Source organism: Oncorhynchus nerka, linkage group LG21, assembly GCF_034236695.1.
Source record: "Oncorhynchus nerka isolate Pitt River linkage group LG21, Oner_Uvic_2.0, whole genome shotgun sequence".
Lineage (NCBI taxonomy): Eukaryota > Metazoa > Chordata > Actinopteri > Salmoniformes > Salmonidae > Oncorhynchus > Oncorhynchus nerka.
Window position 1 is genome coordinate 6,464,158 of NC_088416.1, and position 22,176 is coordinate 6,486,333.

Below are 22,176 nucleotides of genomic sequence, written 5' to 3' on the forward strand. Positions count from 1 at the left end.
TTTGGCCAGGGTCCATTGGTGGTAATGCACTATGTAAGGAATAGGGTGCCATTTGATAACTGTTTCTTCGCTCCCATATGAAGAGTGAGGAGTTAGGGAACAGAAAAACTGCATTGGTTGCAATGAGAAAACGGATCTCTGTAATTATCACATAGGCTACAATGTAAGATGGCGCCGGAGGGTAGTTTGCTGATGACACAACAGTGGTAGGCCTGATCACCGACAATGATGAGTCAGCCTATATGGAGGTCGTCAGAGACCTGACTGTGTGGTGCAAGAACAACAACCTTTCCCTCAACGTGATCAAGACAAAGGAGATGATTGTGGACTACAGGAAAAGGAGGACTGAGCACACCCCCATTCTCATCGACATGGCTGTAGTGGAGCAGGTTGAGAACTTCAAGTTCCTTGGCGTCCACATCACCAACAAACTAACATGGTCCAAGCATACCAAGACAGTCGTGAAGAGGGCACAGGAGACTGAAAAGATTTGGTATGGGTCCTCAGTTCCTCAAAAGGTTTTACAGCTGCACCATCGAGAGCATCCTGACAGATTGCATCACTGACTGGTATGGCAACTTCTCTACCTCCGACCGCAAGGCACTACAGAGGTAGTGCGTACGGCCTAGTACATCACCGGGGCCAAGCTTTCTGCCATCCAGGACCTCTATACCAGGCGGTGTCAGAGGAAGGCCCTAAAAATTGTCAACGACTCCTGCAACCCTAGTCAGACTGTTCTCTCTGCTACCGCCAAGAAGCTTCTAAACAGCTTCTAACCCCAAGCCATAAGACTCCTGAACAGCTAATCAAATGGCTACCCAGACTATTTGCATTGCCCTCCACCACACTGCTGCTACTCTCTGTTATTATCTATGCATAGCCACTTTAATAACTCCACCTACATGTACATAATTACCTCAATACCGGTGCCACCGCACATTGACTCTGTACCGGTACCCCTGTACCGGTACCCCCATCTGTTTTGTCACCAAAGCCCCATATACTACCCACCACTGCGACCTGTATGCTCTCGTTGGCTGGCCCTCGCTACATATTCGTCGCCAAACCCACTGGCTCCAGGTCATCTAAGTCTTTTCTTGGTAAAGCCCCGCCTTATCTCAGCTCACTGGTCACCATAGCAACACCCGCCCGTAGAACGCACTCCAGCAGGTATATTTCACTGGTCAAAGCCAACAGCTTCTTTGGCCACCTTTCCTTCCAGTTCTCTGTTGCCAATGACTGGTAAGAATTGCAAAAATCACCAAAGCTGGAGAATTATATCTCCCTCACTAACTTTAAGCATCAGCTGTCAGAGCAGCTTACCGATCACTGCACCTGTACACAACCCATCTGTAAATAGCCCACCCAACTACCTCATCCCCATATTGTTATTTTTTTGCTCTTTTGCACACCAGTATCTCTACTTGAACATTATCATCTGCACAGCTATAACTCCAGTGTTAATGCTAATTGTAATTATTTCACCACTATGGTCTATTTATTGCCTTACCTCCCTAATCTTACTACATTTGCACACACTGTATATACATTTTTCTATTGTGTTATTGACTGTACGTTTGTTTATCCCATGTGTAACACTGTGTGGTCATTTTTGTCGCACTGCTTTGCTTTATCTTGGCCAGGTCGCAATTGTAAATGAGAACTTGTTCTCAACTGGCCTACCTGGTTAAATAAAGGTGAAATAAGAAATACATTTAAAAAAATATAGCCCCGCTATTGCTATTTACTGCTGCTCTTTAATTATTTGCTAGTCTTCTCTCTTACTTATAAGGTATTTCTTAAAACTGCATTGTTGGTTAAGGGCTTGTAAGTAAGCATTTCACTCTAAAGTCTACACATGTTGTATCCTGTGCATGTGACAAATAACATTTGATTTGATGTGTCAGCCAAAGCAGGAAATAGTGCTACTGAGGTAGAATACGGAAGATACAGACCAAGTGTGAGTTTGTGTGAGGAAAGTGTGAGGAAAAGGTTTGTGAGTGGGAGGAAAAGGTTTGTGAGTGGGAGGAAAAGGTTTGTGGGTGGGAGGAAAAGGTTTGTGGGTGGGAGGAAAAGGTTTGTGGGTGGGAGGAAAAGGTTTGTGGGTGGGAGGAAAAGGTCTGTGGGTGGGAGGAAAAGGTCTGTGGGTGGGAGGAAAAGGTCTGTGAGTGGGAGGAAAAGGTCTGTGAGTGGGAGGAAAAGGTCTGTGAGTGGGAGGAAAAGGTCTGTGAGTGGGAGGAAAAGGTCTGTGAGTGGGAGGAAAAGGTCTGTGAGTGGGAGGAAAAGGTCTGTGAGTGGGAGGAAAAGGTCTGTGAGTGGGAGGAAAAGGTTTGTGGGTGGAAGGAAAAGGTTTGTGGGTGGGAGGAAAAGTTATTAACGTCATTACCTTTGAATTGACTGCCACTCGTTTTATTTAATCTAAACCGTAAACTGTCCTCACTTCAACACTAGTGTAATGTATAGGGAGACGATACACACCGTGAGGTGTTTTAAAGCGGACTGCTTCCTGGCCTGGTGAACACAAGGGAAATATTCAGTTACACTGGTTTGAGGTTTAAATTAAAGGCATACACACACACACACACACACACACACACACACACAGGTTTAGTGATTAAATGAATAATGCTGCATCGTCAATGTTACGCATTAACCAGTCAGAGAGAGAAACATCTGTAGAGGTTTTGTCTGCAGCCTCTGTTTATCCGTGTAGTCAATGTACCATCTGTCTCAATAAGGACACAATTTTTCTACCGAGGGAGAAGATTTTGATATTGGAAGATGTTGAGTTGTACACGCGGCACTAATGGGAAATGCTTGAGAATGGGAGATTGTTCAGACACATATACACAAATCAGTCCACCACATGGATGGGTAAACACACCGTTTATTGTTGCAGAGTCAACAGTCCACCTGCATTTCTTCGGTGTTGAACCAGTAGGGTTTGTGGTGCAGGAATGTGTCACAGATAGACCGTGTGTGTGTGTGTGTGTGTGTGCTGATTCACTAGGCCAGTGGGCACCAAGGCATTCCTAGTTGATCACCTAACATTTCTGTAAAAACAACAACGATAAAGCCTTGCCAAAGACAGTACAGTATGAAGATAGGCCAAAACTGCTTCTCCTGCTTCTCCAATAGAAATCCCAGATCACACTTGTAGTCTAGCTGCAGAAACACGTTGTTGGGTCGAATGGTCGTCTAGTGCCAAACTGCACATCCGCAAGCTATCAAATCAAAGGCACTCCTTCGATATAAAGTATTTTTTTATTTTATTTTTTTAACCCAAATTGAGATATCCAATTGGTAGTTACAGTCTTGTCCCATCGTTGCAACTCACGTACGGACTCGGGAGAGGCGAAGGTCGAGAGCCATGCGTCCTCGAAAACACGACCCTGCCAAGCCACACTGCTTCTTGACACACTGCTCGCTTAACCTGGAAGCCAGTCGCACCAATGTGTCAGAGGAAACACCGTCCAACTGGCGACCGTGTCAGCGTGCATGCTCCCAGCCCGCCAGTTCCTAGAGCGCGATGGGACAAGGACATCCCAGCCCGCCAAACCCTCCTCTAACCCGGACGACGCTGAGCCAATTGTGTGCCGCCTCATGGGTCTCCCAGTCGCGGCCGGCTGCGACACAGCCCAGGCTCGAACCCAAATCTGTAGTGATGCCTCTAGCACTGCTGAGCCACTCAGGAGGCCCTAAGTTGTTTTTGACAAAAATAAAGAGGTGTCAGTTGTTCAGTTTCACGAAGTTGGAGCAATAACATGTTCAAAGACATTGGCGTGAATCTAGGTTGAGCATTTAGATTATGAGAATATTAACAACTAAGGAAGAATTTCTCACTTCTCTCATTGACTTCTCAAACCCCGGCCTGGTCTGCTTAGTCTGCTTCTCAAACATTCCCGGACGTCTAGCGATGTTGCGTCTCTGGGTTTAGAAACTCTGTGGCCTTTCGTTCCTATATTTTTTTTTATTATATAAAGTGGCACTCCTGGCAGTCGGTGCACTTGTTTCAGCAGTCTTAATACCGAGATGACAAAGTGTTCCCATTTTGAACCATTTCATGTTTCTGAAGGTAGAACTCCACCTACCCAGCAGGCCCAGAGAGCAAATCATGTGCACTTATAGGCTTACCGCTGGCCAATCAGATAACTGCAGACACAGTGATCTGAGCTTCCTCGAGCCATAGACTAAAAAGAATCCTCGAGCACACAGCAAAGTTGATACTGTGAGATTTCTAAACTTTTAAAACCATCACTAGAGAGAGACTGTCAACGAATACAGCAAAGAGCTGCTGTTTTTATGAGTATATTCATGTTTAAGTTGTTATTCAGCAGTCAACACTTTGTTCAACACTTTTAAAAGCCATGAAATGCACGTTCTCCCTACTTCCACTAGCGCTACAACCAGCACTACAGCTGCAATGAATGAGTAGCAAAGTGTTTCCATAAGCTTACGTAGTGCTGGTTGTAGCGCTAGGAAGCTGCTTGACTTTTTTAATATCAATGAGTATTTCACTTTCGCTGGTCATCGGAGTAACAACGTTGGTGCATGAGGCAGAAATAATGCAGTGCGACTTGAGTTTCGCCATCAATGGAAGACTGTGTCCACAGAGGGAGGGAGAGGAGGGACGGTGAGTCGGGTGAGAGGCTGCCTCACCGCTGCGCCCTCCCTCCCTCCCCTCCCTCCCTCCCTCCCTCCCTTCCTTCAGACTAACCATCAGATGCAGCTCATCAGTCCAGTAAAACAAAAAGGAAATGATTATGCTCACCAGCTGTACCTCATAAGTAAAAACAATTATATTACCAGTGTGGTCATATTCCTAAACTGTTGTAATATCATTTCTAAACGGTCTGAGAAGAACAACATTGGCAGGAAGTGGCGGTTCTAGCTTGTATGCCTCCCTGGGCGACACCCCTCCAAAAGCACCATGACACCAGTCATTTTTATTCCGACATTTGGAACAACACAAATAATCATAACATTTAAAACTATATAAATATACGTTTACATACAAAAATAAGTCTCATAAATATAATAAAGTAGTAACAAAGACAAATGGAAACCAATTGTAGTATATAAAAACAAATAAAAAATAAATCGATTTATTACACTATTACCCTATTGCTAACAAAAAACACACAAATAAATTAAATTGCACAAATCCTATATCACACAAATAGAATAACACACTTATAAAGAAGAGAACCTGATTATTACACTATAAAACTTCAAACAAGAAACACACAAACTAAATTGCACAGCTGCCATCTAAACCATGACCTTTCTTGCCTTCCTTGATGCAAAGTCATCAATTACATCATCATAAGAAATCAGCCCAGCAATTGCATGGGCAATACTGATGACAACAAGGCCACTAAGGCGTTCCTGTCACATGGTGGACCTTTGAAAAGCTTCTCTCTGCTTCAGCTACGGTCACTGGATGAGGAAGACAAATTCTGAGAGCAGTCCACAAATGTGTATACATTTCTGAGAGCTCCCTTTCATGTATTTACATTTACATTTACATTTAAGTCATTTAGCAGACGCTCTTATCCAGAGCGACTTACAAATTGGTGCGTTCACCTTAAGACATCCAGTGGAACAGCCACTTTACAATAGTGCATCTAAATATTTTAAGGGGGGTGAGAAGGATTACTTTATCCTATCCTAGGTATTCCTGAAAGGAGGTGGGGTTTCAGGTGTCTCCGGAAGGTGGTGATTGACTCCGCTGTCCTGGCGTCGTGAGGAGTTTGTTCCACCATTGGGGGGCCAGAGCAGCGGACAGTTTTGACTGGGCTGCGCGGGAACTGTACTTCCTCAGTGGTAGGGAGGCGAGCAGGCCAGAGGTGGATGAACGCAGTGCCCTTGTTTGGGTGTAGGGCCTGATCAGAGCCTAGAGGTACTGAGGTGCCGTTCCCCTCACAGCTCCGTAGGCAAGCACCATGGTCTTGTAGCGGATGCGAGCTTCAACTGGAAGCCAGTGGAGAGAGCGGAGGAGCGGGGTGACGTGAGAGAACTTGGGAAGGTTGAACACCAGACGGGCTGCGGCGTTCTGGATGAGTTGTAGGGGTTTAATGGCACAGGCAGGGAGCCCAGCCAACAGTGAGTTGCAGTAATCCAGACGGGAGATGACAAGTGCCTGGATTAGGACCTGCGCTGCTTCCTGTGTGAGGCAGGGTCGTACTCTGCGGATGTTGTAGAGCATGAACCTACAAGAACGGGCCACCGCCTTGATGTTAGTTGAGAACGACAGGGTGTTGTCCAGGATCACGCCAAGGTTCTTAGCGCTCTGGGAGGAGGACACAATGGAGTTGTCAACCGTGATGGCGAGATCATGGAACGGGCAGTCCTTCCCCGGGAGGAAGAGCAGCTCCGTCTCATTATTATCTTATCATTATTATGTATCATTATCAGCCGATCAAGCAGGTTCATGGTCTTCGATGGCAAGTCAGGCAAGTTCTTCAGTTCCTGTGCAAGCTCTCTGCCATCCAAGTCTGACTGTTCTTTATGGTGCAGTGTCATACCTCACATTGTTCTGTCAGCTCCTCATCTGAGAGACTTTGGAAGGTTGACAGCACATTTTCCAATGTGGAAAATCTTTCCCGAAGGGCTGAGGTTGCAGCATCAACAACGACATTGAAAAATGTCACCTCCAGCTTCTTCAGGGCATCACTCAAAGGTTCATCAAATGATTCGTATGAAAAGTGCCACTTTGTGGAACTCAGACTTCTTTTGATGTAGAACGGCCTCTACATGCAAATATCCTTGGCTGGCGTTTGTGCGGTCATAAAGCCTGTTGCCCTGTAGCTGCTGAGACCTCCCTCTGTCTTTCCGAGAAGACTGACTGCAACATCCACATGCACACTGGGAGACTGCATCAGCTTGCTCACATGTTGGATCTGGCTCAAGATGTCGTACCACACCACTGTACAGATGCTGAAGCGCTATGATCCCACCTCCTCTGACAAGGACTGGGCCTCAATCTTTATCACAGGGTCTTTGGTTTGATCCCTCACCTCAATCAGTGCCTCGCTCACTGCTGCTGCCTGATACCTCAGTGGCTCGGCACGCTTAACTTTACTCTCCCACCTTGTCTCAGTCCACATCTTCAAAGTGACGTCCACGTGTTTTTTTCAGGATGGCCCATCTCTGTGTGGAGGCTGAGAACAAGGTGTACAGTTTGTGTAAGATGCCAAAGTAACCTGTGGCATCGACAGAACATTTAGCAGCATCAGCCACGACCAGGTTCAATGTGTGAGCCCCACATGGCTCCAATAGAGCTCTTGGATTCATTTCCAGGAGTCTGGCTTGGACACCTTTGTTTTTGCCTCTCATGTTGGCCCCGTTATCACAAGACTGTCCGCTGCAGTCCTTAAAATGAATTTTTAGCTCCTCTAATCTTTTGAGAATCAGGGATGCCAAATGTTGGTCCGTGGACTCCTCTGCCTCCAGAAACCCCCATCAAATGTTCCTATGTGTGGCTCCTCCTTCAGGGACACAATTCTAATCCCAACTGAAAACTGTTCAGTGTGGCTGAGGTGCAATCTAGAATGATAGAGAATCATTTTGCCAGCTTGATGTCACTCACCGTTATTGAAATGATCTTGCTACTCAACAAATCAATGAGTTCATTCTGTATTTGGTTGCCAAGGTAGCTGGTGGTGTGACTCGAGGTCCCTTTTTGGACACGGATCAAATCATGACTATATCAAATTGTGCCATCAGTCCAACCTCTGAGGAAATGTCTGTGTGTGTGTCTCCTTAGTGGCAGATTTCTAATTGCCAGAGACTACACAATAGCAGTCAGACGTGTCAACACCTCTCAGCCTCCATAAGTGCCATCTCGTGATGATCAACTGTTTCCCCTTTTGTGAGTCTCATCGCCAGTTCTTTCCATGTTTTCATGCAGTTCTGGTGTTCTGGACTGATGCTGTATGAAGTCAGCAAAGAACTTGCATGTTTCCAGTCAGTCCAGAGTTTGCTAAATTAATTTTCTTCTTAGAAAAGAGTTTGCAGCAGAAGCAGAAGAGGCTGTAGTTTCTTTCAGAATACACCAACCAACTACTAGGGATTATTTCATCACTCACCAAGGTCTTCCTGAAATACTGGTGGTGGCAACTTATTCCATCACTCTCATTCCTTGGGAAAACAAAGTCAGGTGGTACCTCACTTGGTCCTCTGCAAACTAGTTGTGTCTTAATTGTGTCAGTCAGAACTGAAGGCCAGTCAGCAGGGTCTGTGGACAGTGTGTCACAAGTTCCACCGAAGGCGTCTCCCCTGCCTACGGGCGGCGCTCGGCGGTCGTCGGTCTACTAGCTGACACCGATCCCATTTTCCTTTTCTGTTTGTTATGTCTTATTGGTTGCACCTGTTTCTTATTTGAGTTTTGGTTCAGGACTATTTAGGCCTGTTAGGCCCATCTGCTTTTGTGTGGGCTTGTTTTCTGTTAGTCTAGGTTGGTTACGTGTTCTGTTCCCTGTCTGTTTTAGCCCAGTTTTGGGTTGGACACTTGTCTTCGCCTGTTGTTTTTGGCGTTAATTGTGGATACCGCAATAAAGTTCGGTTTCCCCCATCTTCCTCTGCTCTCTGCGCTTGACTCCGCCCCCACCACGCCTGGCTGCGTGACACAGTGGTTCATCCTCAGCAGCAGGATTTGGTGGGGATGATGCTACAGGCATTTCTAATGGAGAGCACATGGGCATTAGTTTACACACGTTATTCACAGCCTTTATAGTGATGGAACATCCCACATACATACCCAGTAATAATTAAAATCCTTGTTACCTACAATATGTAAACTTAGAACTTTGCAAAAGGGAAATTATTAATTTTGTTTATGTTATGCACACACACACACACACACACACACACGTGCCCGTGTGCCACAAACACACCTGAAGAATCCTGCTGGGGAGAAGTGGAAGCAAATGAGTCTTCATCCTCAGGCTCAGACAACATTTGTGAAGACAACTGTATGGCTGAGGAGGTAGATGGCTCCTCATCCTGAGGCTCCGAGATCATTTCTGAAGAGGCCTATGTGGCTGAGGAGAAGAATGGCTCCTCATTCTGGCCAGTGCCAGAGGGTGCTCCAAAGTATTTCAGAAGGTCCCCTGAATTTGCATTAAAATACAGTATACAAATGCAACAAAATGTCTGCGAAACCACAGTATATATTCACAGTATTATGAATGATTTGTGGTTTATTTGGTAGCAATTCGCAGTGACTGATTTTACTAATTGCATTAGTACTGTACAAAGTTAGAGGTTCGCTATTTGATAGATTCCACCGCTCCCCCTACCTCGGGCTTCCAGTGGGGAGACCTGAGGTTAACCTATCCCCCCCCTCCCCAACACATACTTCTGAGTGGGAACCTCCCAGGCAGTAGCCTGCCTAGTTCAACTAGAATCAGGGCGCCCACTCCAACAAGGTTATTTGACCCACAGTCCCACGCGGTGACATGATATCATTGACGTGCAAATGAGCGATAGAAAATCTATTTTTTGTGCGGTCACCCCGTGCCGTGCCTGGCAAGATGCCGCACTGGTCGGCTGCCCATGTCGCCCATACCTAAATCTGCCAATGTTGGCAGGTCAATTAAAGCATAGCCAATATGCAGTGGTAATGTATTGGGCCTATAGCCTACTACAAACCTGATTGATACAGAACTGTTTTTAATAGGCTCATGGCTTACATTTTTTATGACGTGTTTAAAAACTAAATCTGATCTCAGCTTGCATTTTGACTCAGAAAGTGATCCTGGCTCAGAGAAGGTTGGTTACCACTGCACTACACCTTTTTGTCTTACCTAAACCCCAGTATAACTGGTCCGGAACCCTGATACACTCACAAAACACACACTTTCACAAGAAACACACACAAACCCAATGAGTAAAACGTAGAAACTCCAACAACCACAAAGAAAGCAGAAAGACTTTGGCACAAAAGGCATGAAACCCACACATACTGGAGGCCCCCAGGCATTTAGAGCAGAGTGGTGGGTCCCTGCCAGGAGAGGACTCTCCCAGTATAGTATCCCTTGTAACCACAACCAGTGGGAAGGTATCACAGTTTCAGCCATAAGGAATGAATGGACCGTAGTGTCTATGATCCCAATAGATCTGAGTGACAAGCTGAAATAGGAGCCGCTTAGCACCTCCGCCCGCTCCCAAGTTCGGGGAATCTTGACACTGTAGGGTAGGTTCTACTACTGTACTCAGCCTATGGGCTAGACTGGGAGCTTTGAGTGACATGTAACTTGCTCCCACAGTCAGAGAGAAATGAAGAGGATTAACTTTCACTGAGCGTAATAACTCCAGTTAACAAAAAACCCAGAGGATGTCACTAACAGGATGTCACCCCATCAGACCCCTGCAGTAACCTACTGAAGTGTGTGTGTAAACGTACTCAAGCGGCGGTGAACTTAAGAGAGCCTGTAAGTGGATGATGGGTAGTCTCCTCTCCTCAGCAATGTTATCCACTTCACTGTGGAAACCGAAGCCAAGTCGTCCGAAAAGCTAAACAGGGAGAGGGGGGGGGGGGACACAGGGTCTCTGCACTGACAGCTGGAGTGTCCCTACGTCCACATAGTCACACACAGAGTCAACCACTCTCCACAGAGGTACCACTCACTGGCATCGATTCCACCCTGCTGACCCCCTCTAACAGATTAACATATCGAAGACAAACACAGGGACATACCGTATGTACACACAGTCACACACACAAATAAATACACATTAAACAAACATATGCTGTACACACACACACACACACACACACACACACACAGGGGACCACCCTGCACCATGTGGGTAGAGTACGTAGCATTGAACCATCAAAAGACACACGTTCATTTGTGCTGCCATCTTTCATCTCTCCATGTGTACACACTGCAGTCCGCAGCCAATTATGACTGAAGCAGCAGCACATCTGTGTATCGACAGGCAGGGGAGGGGCTATTTATAGCGCAACATTAGAAGAGCTGCTCACAACTTACTGACTGGAACTCCCTTTCATTAGGGAAATAAGGAAATGTATTTAAAGCCTTTAGAGACTAGTAAGAGAGACGCAAACAGATTGGGTCTCTAAGTAAAAAGATAGACTATAGCCTACATGTAGAGCTTTACATATAGACTGATCCATCTCTCGGATGAGAACCTCAACACTGAGAGAACAGTGGTTCGGGAGGGGCAGAGGAGGTATGGTAAACCAGCATCAACACACACAGATGCAAGTTTGGGGAACTAACAGGAAGTAAACAGCGAAATGCTGAGAGAAATGGGATGAGAGAGGACGTACGGCAAACCCTACAATCAGACCAGGGCCGCCATTTTGGCTCAAACCCAATTAGTGCCAATTACCTGGACTGTTGACAATCAACCCTCTGGGTCATGACAATGGAGAGGAGAGGAACGAGAGGGTTGAGAGGCTGGCAGCTGGACCATGTGGGGACCGAAGGAGGGGAGCTAAACAAAAGATGTCTGAAATGATGGCTGCCTGCCTTCCTATTCTGTCAATGGCAGCCACTTCACATGCTCATTGACACATACAACAGCATGAGATAAAGAGCCCAGATTGAGAGGCATGCACACACACACACACACTAAGAACAACTGGGTCGGCCTCCCGGGTGGCGCAGTGGTCTAGGGCACTGTATCACAGTGCTAGTTGTGCCACCAGAGACTCTGGGTTCGCGCCCTGGCTCTGTCGCAGCCGGGCCGCGACCGGGAGGCACAATTGGCCTAGCGTCGTCCGGGTTAGGGAGGCCTTGGCCGGTAGGGATATCCTTGTCTCATCGCGCAGTAGCGACTCCTGTGGTGGGCCGGGCATAGTGCACGCTAACCAGGTCGCCAGGTGCACGGTGTTTCCTCCGACACATTGGTGTTAAGAAACAGTGCGGCTTGGTTGGGTTGTGTTTCGGAGGATGCATGGCTTTCGACCTTAGTCTCTCCCGAGCCCGTAAGGGAGTTGTAGCGATGAGACAAGATAGTAACTACTAACAATTGGATACCACGAAAATGGGGTAAAATGTTTAAAATAAATAAAAAGAACAAGTGGGTCCCCACTCCGATCAAAGAGCATTTGACTGGTTCCTGTCCCCAGTTCACTGTAGCGTGTAATGTGACAGGATTCCGGTCAAAACAACTGGATGTGTGTCCACCAGTGTAGGCTGGTGGAAACCATGTGTTTAATTAATGTATTCGATACCATTCCACCCATTCCGCTCCAGCCACTACCAAATACCCCGTCCTCCCAAATTAAGGTGCAACCAACCTCCTGTGGTGTACACTGTGTGCCCATGTGAATAAGTCTTAATCCCCATAATTCCCTCTGTTCTGGACGCGTGCCTGTTGGCGTCCTAACAGGCCAGAGGCAGGCAGCGCAGGATTGTGTGTGTACAGTACAGTGGCACACGTCAACACAAAGGGCGCAGTGTGGGGACAACTGGCCATTGTGGGGACACACAGGGAAGGTAGATGGGGGTAATAACTGGGAATGGGGCCTGTAGAACAAGTGTTATCGCACAGCACTCCAACACAGGTTCTCCCTGTTACCGGTCAATGGTTCAGTCACAGTCTGTACCATAGGAATATCATCTGTAGATAGGGCTGGGAACTGTTCTATAGATTCTATTTCTATGGTATGTACTCTGTGACTCAAATAAGCGGGTGTTAAGAGCTTGTGTTTAAGTCATTCAGTATACGGACTTAATATTCCACATCGGGTGCTGACTTCATCTGGGCACTTCCATGGGAAGTCACATGGGTGTGACTAATGGAGACATTCCCATCCCAGATAATGGCTGTGTGTGTACACAGTCTGGGTTGTACACAGCAATCTGACAGCGCAACAAGCAAGAAACACAAGAAGCTCCTACTCCCTCTCCACCAACCACTAAGGAAACTGGATGAGGTGACGCAACAAATATCCGCCAAAACATTTGTAATGCACACTGCTTTACACAGTCATAAAAACAAATATCCCTTGGGTCATCTTTCAAGGGAAAACACCAAGTTGTTTGTTTCATTTTTCCAGTTCCATCCTATTTATAACAACAAGCCCTTAATACATTCCTACTTACATCGTCCAATCCTGCAAAACAAGCTGAAAATCTGTGAGGGCAAGACAAATACTCAGACTGTTTCTTCTTGAGTGGTTTCACCATCATCACTAATCAGGCTAGTAGTGTGCGTGTGTGTGTGTGTGTGTGTGTGTGTGTGTGTGTGTGTGTGTGTGTGTTGGCGTGCGTAGTAGTCCCCATTCCCTAGTATGTTTAGAGATCTTAGATGGGTAACACAAATCAGAGCTATCGTAGGTTTATTATCTTATTTCCTGGTTGAAGAGAAAGCACTTTCACTGCAACAAAGCCCTCTCAGGGGACAGTGTGGGTACTGAACAGAGCACACATCACTTTGATTAAAACACCAGCCTGGGAGACATTTAGGTATGTGTCCCAAATGGTGCACTACCCATAGGGTTCTGGTCTAAAGTAGTGTACTACATAGGGAATAGGGAGCCATTTGGGACAGATCACAGAAAGAGGCGTTGGCACATGGGCCAGCTAAACAATCTGGGTGATGTGGATGGACAGTTTGTGCTCTCAAGATGACAAGGCAGAGAATTATGGGAAATGGTATACCTGTATCAAATTACCTGTGACCCAAACTGTTCCCTAAATAGTGCACAACTTTTGAACATGGCTCTGTTCAAGATTAGTCCACAATATAGGAAATACGGCTCCATTTATGAGCTAAACATCCAACGAGCAAGGCCTATTCCTCCATTTATGAGCTAAACATCCAACGAGCAAGGCCTATTCCTCCATATATGAGCTAAACATCCAACGAGCAAGGCCTATTCCTCCATTTATGAGCTAAACATCCAACGAGCAAGGCCTATTCCTCCATATATGAGCTAAACATCCAACGAGCAAGGCCTATTCCTCCATATATGAGCTAAACATCCAACGAGCAAGGCCTATTCCTCCATTTATGAGCTAAACATCCAACGAGCAAGGCCTATTCCTCCATTTATGAGCTAAACATCCAACGAGCAAGGCCTATTCCTCCATTTATGAGCTAAACATCCAACGAGCAAGGCCTATTCCTCCATTTATGAGCTAAACATCCAACGAGCAAGGCCTATTCCTCCATTTATGAGCTAAACATCCAACAAGCAAGGCCTATTCCTCCATTTATGAGCTAAACATCCAACGAGCAAGGCCTATTCCTCCATTTATGAGCTAAACATCCAACAAGCAGGGCCTATTCCTCCATTTATGAGCTAAACATCCAACAAGCAGGGCCTATTCCTCCATTTATGAGCTAAACATCCAACGAGCAGAGCCTATTCCTCCATTTATGAGCTAAACATCCAACAAGCAGGGCCTATTCCTCCATTTATGAGCTAAACATCCAACGAGCAGAGCCTATTCCTCCATTTATGAGCTAAACATCCAACGAGCAGAGCCTATTCCTCCATTTATGAATGTCCAACTATTCCTTTTATTTCAGTCACCCAATGGTTTCCAGTAGAAATCCCCATTTCTGGTCCACCATCCAATCATTTATCTTCCTTATAGTGTCCACTGTGAGGAGCTGAGTGACCCTAAAGGTCAACATTTCCAATGTATGACAAATGGAAGGTAATTTAAGAGGTGGACGGGGGGAGGGAATAAAAGAGTGAAAGGGCATTTGTAGCTGCCAGACTGGACAGCAACCCCTTCTATAGGCTATATTTGGTTCGCCCCCCTCCAGTCTAGTCTGAAGGCCACTTGAGAAATTCAAAGCGAGGCCGCGCCGCATAAAGGGAGTGGATTGAGAGGCCCGCTTAATGCCTGTCCACAATGTCTACCCCCCCACCCACCCCTTTTTCCCGTAATCCCATGAGTCCCCGGCCAGTCCTCCCAGAGCCTGAAAGAGCGAGCCTGACACGAGTCTGACTCCCCCCCGTCCCCCTCCCTAAACCCATTATACTTCCTTTGTCCCCCCCTGAGGGACCAGGAGTGAGTGTAGGGCCCATCGGCCGGGCTGGAGAAGGCAGGTGTTGAGGCAGCTCCAGTGGGATGGAGTGGTGGGAGAGGGGGTGTGCGTGAGTCAGGGGGGGGTCTGGTTCTCCGTCTGTCAGGACAACCTGATGGCCTGGGCATAACACCCACCTCTTGTTTGTCGCTGACATGACAGCCCACAGGGCCACAGGCGGAGCAACGGCAACTGTAACCAGGATTATGTATGGCTCTAAATGCATTTGGGAGGGTCGATGGACGGAGGACTTGGACACACCCACCACAACCTGCTTGGTTCTTTTATCTGGCTCTCCATCAAGGGCACAACTCACCACCACCACAGGAATGACAGGAGTTATACATTATAATAAATGGCAAGGATAGTTGACTTGTTATTCTATGAGTATTGGGGCGAAGATTAAGCACAGCTCATAAATCACAGTTCTAGTACTAAACACGGCAGTATTAAAAGCACGTGCTTAACTTGTAACAAGTTACAAAGTTAGGACAGCAAACAGTTCCTCACATAAAAAGGCAGGTAAGTTGACGCCCTTCATGAGTGCGCATGCAACAGAGAGAGTCTGTAACACAACGACGATACATACCTTGTCGAACAGAGATTTCCATTGCTGAGATGGGGAAAGAGGAAAGGAGCGGGTAGGGAAAGAGAGAGAGAGAGAGAAGAGGAAAGAAAAGGTTTCAGAGAGAAAGGTGCCATTTAACAGATAGACACGCCTGTCATTAAGGAGTGATGTCAGCAGGTAGCCTACAAGGGCTTTCCTTCATTCAATGAATCAATATCATTGGACAATTGAGGACATCGTCGGTTATGTATGGTAGTAGCCATGCTATGCCTGCTCAGTTAGCTGTAATGAACACATATAGCCAATGGATTGTTGACTGTGATGATATAATGACTATGCTCTATGAAGCTGTCTGAGAATGGTCGCTGGCATAGTAATATTCATAGCTTACAGCCATAACACAGTATGATATAATTCTGACATAACATAGGCCATCATTGTAAATAAAAGAGTTATTTGAATTGTCTAGTTAAATAAATAAAAATACACGCTAGTGTAGAATACACCGTGGGAAAAAGGTGTCTTTAGGGTGATCTGTTTTAGGATGAAATTGAAAATCGCTGATGACAATATGAATATGGCTCAAGACTTACGTCCTCTGGGGCCACGGGAAGGACATCGATACTCTCCAGCACTTCTATCTCGTCTCCCTCGGCGTTCGCTGCCACTGCTGGAGAGGAATGCACCGGCACGTCCCGAGACGCGTCCGGCATCGTCAGGCTGCCCTTCTCCTCAATCCTCTACTGGGCGATTCAAATCCTTACCGACAAACAATATCCATTCTCTGCTATTTGAGCCACATTACGCACATAATCCATATTAGAGAAATCCCAAGCGAGGCTAATCAACGCAGGTGTCTCAAACACAATTGGGTATACTTATTCCAACCCTGGTCCTCTGAGGCTATTTGGAAAAATATATTAGCCCACGAAATAACATCTATCCTCCGTTTGTTCACAAGCTCATTGAAGAGAAAATATATGTTCAATAGATCCACGCACAGAGAAAAAGTTGAGTGCCGAGTTGGGTGTCCGTGGAGTGCACATCTGCGTCTCGCCACTCCGAGCGACAGTGTGTGTGTGTGTAACAACTGAATTGGATGTGTGTGGCCACCAAGTCCTTCTCCTATTTCATACGACAGCCCACCTGCACCTCAGTCCAGCTCTCTGTGGACAGACACGGCATTTTTCACTCCGGAAGTACTGAATTCTCATTGGGACGGACAGGCAGGCAACTATCCAAGTTGACAGCAGTGATTGTTCATTCCAATGTGACTCACCTGAAAATGAAATAGAATAGAGGTGTGTGTGGCGATAATGAAAGCAATTGGCTACTCACTTCAAGCATAGTTGTAAAAAAAAAACAGCATAAAACAGCATATAATGCTACTCAGTCTACTGCGGAAAATGCAGCATGCGTAGCCTAAATGTCATGGCAGTCCGTCACTGAACACTCACTCAAAAGATGTCGAGTCGACCGTCCAAAAGTCGCGCAAGTGTAAATTCAGGTGCGTCATTGTACTCTCCCAGTTGTTTTCAGCGACACAGATCAGCCAGTTGCCGAACTCCGCTGTCTCACAGTCAGCAGCCTCTAGGAGCACACTGACTCTGCTCCCCGAGTTGGATCGCGACCAGCCTGCACTCTGGCACTGTTCAAGCCGGAAGGCAGGCAGGCAATTACCTTCGGCTCTGTTGTACTGCCACATGCGTGCCTCCGGCGCAGAGAAATATGGCTGTTTGGCTGCGAGGTGAGAACACCACCCACACCCACAGAAGGCTTCGAGGTACCCCGGTTCACACCAGCTGGCTCTCACTCCGGTACTTTATCACGTTATGTCATCAGATAGACAGTGCGCGCATGCGACTCAGTGAGAAGACTTGGCTGAAGAGGATTCAAATTCAACTCTCACAAATGTGAGTGTGGGCTATTAAAATACACAACATAGTATTCAGACAGTGGAAGTGCCTGATACGGATCTAATTCAAAGAGGGACAATTCTATCCTGTAACATTTCCATCCAACATTCACTGAAAGGGTGGCGAATTCAATCATGAAGCATATCACCTACTGAGCTACTATCATAGTCAGTTTAGGACACTTATGGTACCAAACACTGTTTTACTTCTCTTTTCACCTTCCTTCCTCTCTGTATCTGGGTGGTAAGTGGGTTGGGGTTCATAGGAGGGGTAATAAGGGCCTGTAAATTCCAGGTTGTGTTTCAGGGTCATAAACAAACCCTCCCCTGCAGGCCTGCAATGACAATCAGCAAAATGATAGGTCTTCCATTCCAGAGGACCACCTACCCATTATCTATAATCACTTCAAACAAACCATTCATTTAAGATCAACTTGTGTGTGTGTGTTGTGTCGTGTGTGTGCCCACTCAAGTTATTTTGTGGCTGTGGGGTGCAGCCGCTTTTGAGTGGGCTGGTAGCACTGTAAAGAGATTGTATCTCTCTCACAAAACTTCCCCATGCTTTTCCATAGTATTACCATGGAAACAATATGGCCAGAGGTTATTTTTTAACTTTATGGGTCTTCTGACACCTACACAGCACTTTTGGATGAAACTGCAGCCAACAATGTTTTAACAGCGAAATACTATACTACCAACCCCACAGTCCTCAACTGGCCTCAAAACGCTTCCTCCGAGAGAGGGCTAAGCTGTTGGGATGCCATCTGCAGTCAACTGTACAATTACCACGTGTGAGATGACAATTTAACTAATCTCATCACCCAGAACCACATCGCAACTACTCTATAAGTATACTGAATGTGGGGTCTTCATTTCTAATGACTTTCCCGATTACTTTAGCCTAACACTGCTGTGGTTTCCATTCAAACTTCTACTTAGATCATGCTCACTTGTGTATCACCGTCTGATAGCCATGGCTTAACTAACCCAAGAGGAAAGCATTCCAATCCCCTGCTGGTTGCACATGTTGAAATCTATGCAATTTGGCCAGTTGGACACTTAGTCATATGTTGCTTATGAGTTACAGCGACACTTGGAGACAATCATAGTATCCACATCTCCCATGTCACCAGTGAGTGACTCAAACCATTGGCCCGCCTGCAGGAGGGGAACCGCCAATTTAAATGACCTAACTGGGTGAATCATTCACGTGTCAACTTTCACAGGTCAAATGGAGTCAGCTCTGAAAGCGGAACAGCCCACGGGAGAGGAATGCTTATCAACACCGTCTCAGAATGTGAGCAGCAGCTGTCTGTGTAGGTGTAAACTGGTGAAAACAGGAACATATGACCTGCTAGACACACATGTACTCACTCACACGTACACTGTTAAGGCTCTGCGTTCCATGTATTTGCATCTCTCACACACATGCGCGCGCACACACACACACACACAGAGTGAACATAAACAGACCAATCGGTTAGGCCCTAGGGAATAATCTTCATGGCTTAACAGGCAATTTTATGCAGTCTGTTGGGGATCATTAGAGAGAGGAGTTAAATCTGTCCCCGAGGGACCCGTTTGGGCCCTGCATATTGTTATTAGGTAGCCGTGGTGGTGTACAGTCTGTGCTGTCTTGTGGATATTGGAATCATTATGACAATACTGCCACCATGTGTCCACATGCAGACCAACAGTTACATCACATTACCTCATCCTTCACGTGAACTTTGGGAGCAAGAATCAGGGGGAATGACATCACCGGCTGCCTCCATCCCTGACCAATGTAGTGAGGACCTGAAATGAAATGACCTCAAGATGACAACAAATACACTCTAGACAAAATTTCACCAATCACTTCTGCAGTCTGCGGATGACTTGCATAACGTGCTCTGAGGGAGGCACTGTTCCGAAAACGTTGGCAATACCCAATAAAATCATTGGAAGCGTATATATTATGCGACTTTATTTCAAATGTACCTCTCCGTTTGCCAGCACCTCTTGACTATTTGGATGTGCATCAACTGCTGCTTTTTATATAAAGTGCATTATGGGGGAAAAAGGATGGATCCCAAAGGCAATAAAAACATTCTTGACACAGGATTAAAGTGGATTTATTTATTATAAACATTGGAAAGGCAAAATGTGAAACACAATTGTCCTAATGTTCTGGGAGTTGGGGGTGCTGGATAACATTTGGATAATTGGAATAGTACCATTGTGAGGAATGTTGGCTTCATAATAACAGTATATTTGATATAACAATATTGGATGATGATCAGAAAAAAGCAACGCATGCAAATACAGCTCCTGCAAATATAACTGTACAGCCGCACATAGCAAGCACACACAATTTTGACATGCTCGCCCAACACACACCGTTTGATTTGACATGCATGCCCAACACACACACACACCACCTGGGTGGTCCATACCCATACAGGAAGCCATGGGAGGGCCACAGAGGACACTTCTGCCTTACTGAGTTCTAGGGGGTAAGGCTCAGACATACGGCGCAGGCATTCCAACCGGAACATCCATTGATTGAACATGGGCCGATTCAGCCTTACAAAATGTGTAAGTGTGCCACCGAGCTTCTGGCCCTGGAAGGCAAACTAAAGAACCTTTTAATAACAGCAGAACAGCCTTTACTGAACAGATTTGGGGATATTAGAAACGACTAAATAACGGAGTGAAAGCGAATCCCTTTATAGCATCGAATGTGGCTTTGTTGTACTATTATAGCTTCAGCACATGAACTTCATAATGTCCCGTTTGTTCAATTAAAACAAACATACAAGCAGTTATATATACACATGTTATTTACACATTGCTTCAGTATTTGTTTTAAAGCATATGTTGTTGTGTATGGTATTGGTTCTTTTGCGTTCCCATTACACTACCCTTACTTCAACTGATTAAGATCGAGTTGTTTCACCATTTCCCTACCCTTACTTCAACTGATTAAGATCGAGTTGTTTCACCATTTCCCTACCCTTACTTCAACTGATTAAGATCGAGTTGTTTCACCATTTCCCTACCCTTACTTCAACTGATTAAGATCGAGTTGTTTCACCATTACACTACCCTTACTTCAACTGATTAAGATTGAGTTGTTTCACCATTTCAATCCACACAGGTATCCCCCCCAAAAATGTTATATATATTGCGCAAAGAGAAGAAATCACGAGCTTCATCAGTACTTATATAATTACATTTTGAATATAAATATTATATATAGACATACTGAGTGTGCAGACACCAAAATAAAGAACAATAGCAGTCATTTTCTTGTGAAATCTCTAGGTGTAAAACTAAATAAAGTTAGCCTTTTCCCCCTCATCACATGGGGGACATACTGGATGTTTTATGACCATACAGAGATATTTATTGGGAGAGGGTACAAGGTTTAGCCTGGTCCCAGATCTGTTTGTGCGGTCCTGCCAACTCCTATTTCCTATGGGGCAGATCCTAAGTTGAATTTTCACTTAGTCATGTATTGATGTCAATGGGAGACTGGAATGAATCCTAGCTTTTCACTTAGTAGTTGGCAAAAAAGCACAAACAGATTTGGGTACAAGTATCGCAGAGGTTAGATTTGCACGGTGGTGGGTGGATCACCGTTGTTTGAGCAGCACTCTGTACATGGCGAATCCCAGCACGGCGAACACAGTGGCACCCGCGCTCACTCTCAACCAGAAGGTGGAGCTCTTCAAGTCAGCCTGTGTCACATGTCTGAGAAGAGAGAGAGGGATATACAGAAAGAGAGGGATATACAGAGAGAGAGAGAGAGAGAGATACACACAGAAGAGAGAGAGAGATACACACAGAAGAGAGAGAGAGATACACACAGAAGAGAGAGAGAGATACACACAGAAGAGAGAGAGAGATACACACAGAAGAGAGAGAGAGATACACACAGAAGAGAGAAATACACACAAGAGAGAGATACAGAAGAGATATACAGAAGAGAGAGAGAGAAATAAACAGAGTGAGAGCACATAGGTCAGAGACAACTAAGCAACAATATGTAATGCTTTTACATAACCTCTCTGCTTACACAGATCATGATACACGCTACAGTGCATTCGGAAAGTATTCAGGCCCCTTCCATTTTTCCACATTGTTACATTACAGCCTTATTCTAAAATATAATTTATTTTTGTATAAAAATAAAAAAACTCAATCTACACACAATGACAAAGCAAAAACATTAAAAAAAAAAAACATTTTTTGCAAATGTATTAAAAGATTTAAAACAGAAATACCTTATTTACATAAGTATTCAGACCATTTGCTATGAGACTTGAAATTGAGCTCAGGTGCATCACTGTTTCCATTGATCATCCTTGAGTTGTTTCTACAAGTTGATTGCAGAAACATTACCTGAGGTAAATTCAATTGATTGGACATGATTTGGAAAGGCACACACCTGTCTATCTAAGGTTCCAAAGTTGAAAATGCAGGTCAGAGCAAAACCAAGCCACGAGGTCGAAGAAATTGTCCGTAGAGCTCAGAGACAGGATTGTGTCGAGGCACAGATCTGGGGAAGGGTACCAAAAAATATCTGCAGCATGGAAGGTCCAAGAACACAGTGGCCTCCATCATTCTTAAATGGAAGAAGTTTGGAACCACCAAGACTCTTCCTGGAGCTGGCCGCCCAAACAAA

At 45.5% G+C, this 22,176-nt stretch overlaps 2 protein-coding genes across 5 annotated transcripts in view; both read right to left on the minus strand.

Annotated features, from left to right (window-relative positions):
• LOC115103721 (rhomboid-related protein 3-like) overlaps positions 1-17,648 on the minus strand; it is a 55,462-nt gene extending 37,814 nt beyond the window's left edge. The window contains exons 1-3 of one of the 3 annotated variants that reach the window (XM_029624610.2): positions 17,050-17,648; positions 16,186-16,871; positions 15,614-15,637 (exon numbers count right to left, since the gene is read on the minus strand). In XM_029624610.2, coding sequence (XP_029480470.1) covers positions 15,614-15,637; positions 16,186-16,305 — 144 coding nt within the window. In that variant the 5' untranslated portion in view covers positions 16,306-16,871; positions 17,050-17,648. Of the gene's footprint in view, positions 1-15,613; positions 15,638-16,185 lie in introns of all 3 variants that reach the window. The other 2 variants (XM_029624608.2, XM_065006225.1) reach the window with 2 other exon arrangements.
• A 1,962-nt stretch (positions 17,649-19,610) lies between these two features.
• Positions 19,611-22,176, minus strand: part of LOC115103722 (mitochondrial Rho GTPase 1-A) — a 32,724-nt gene continuing 30,158 nt past the window's right edge. For both annotated transcript variants that reach the window (XM_029624613.2, XM_029624612.2), the window contains one exon: positions 19,611-21,242. In XM_029624613.2, the coding sequence (XP_029480473.1) occupies positions 21,125-21,242 (118 nt within the window). In that variant the 3' untranslated portion in view covers positions 19,611-21,124. The remainder of the gene's footprint in view (positions 21,243-22,176) is intronic.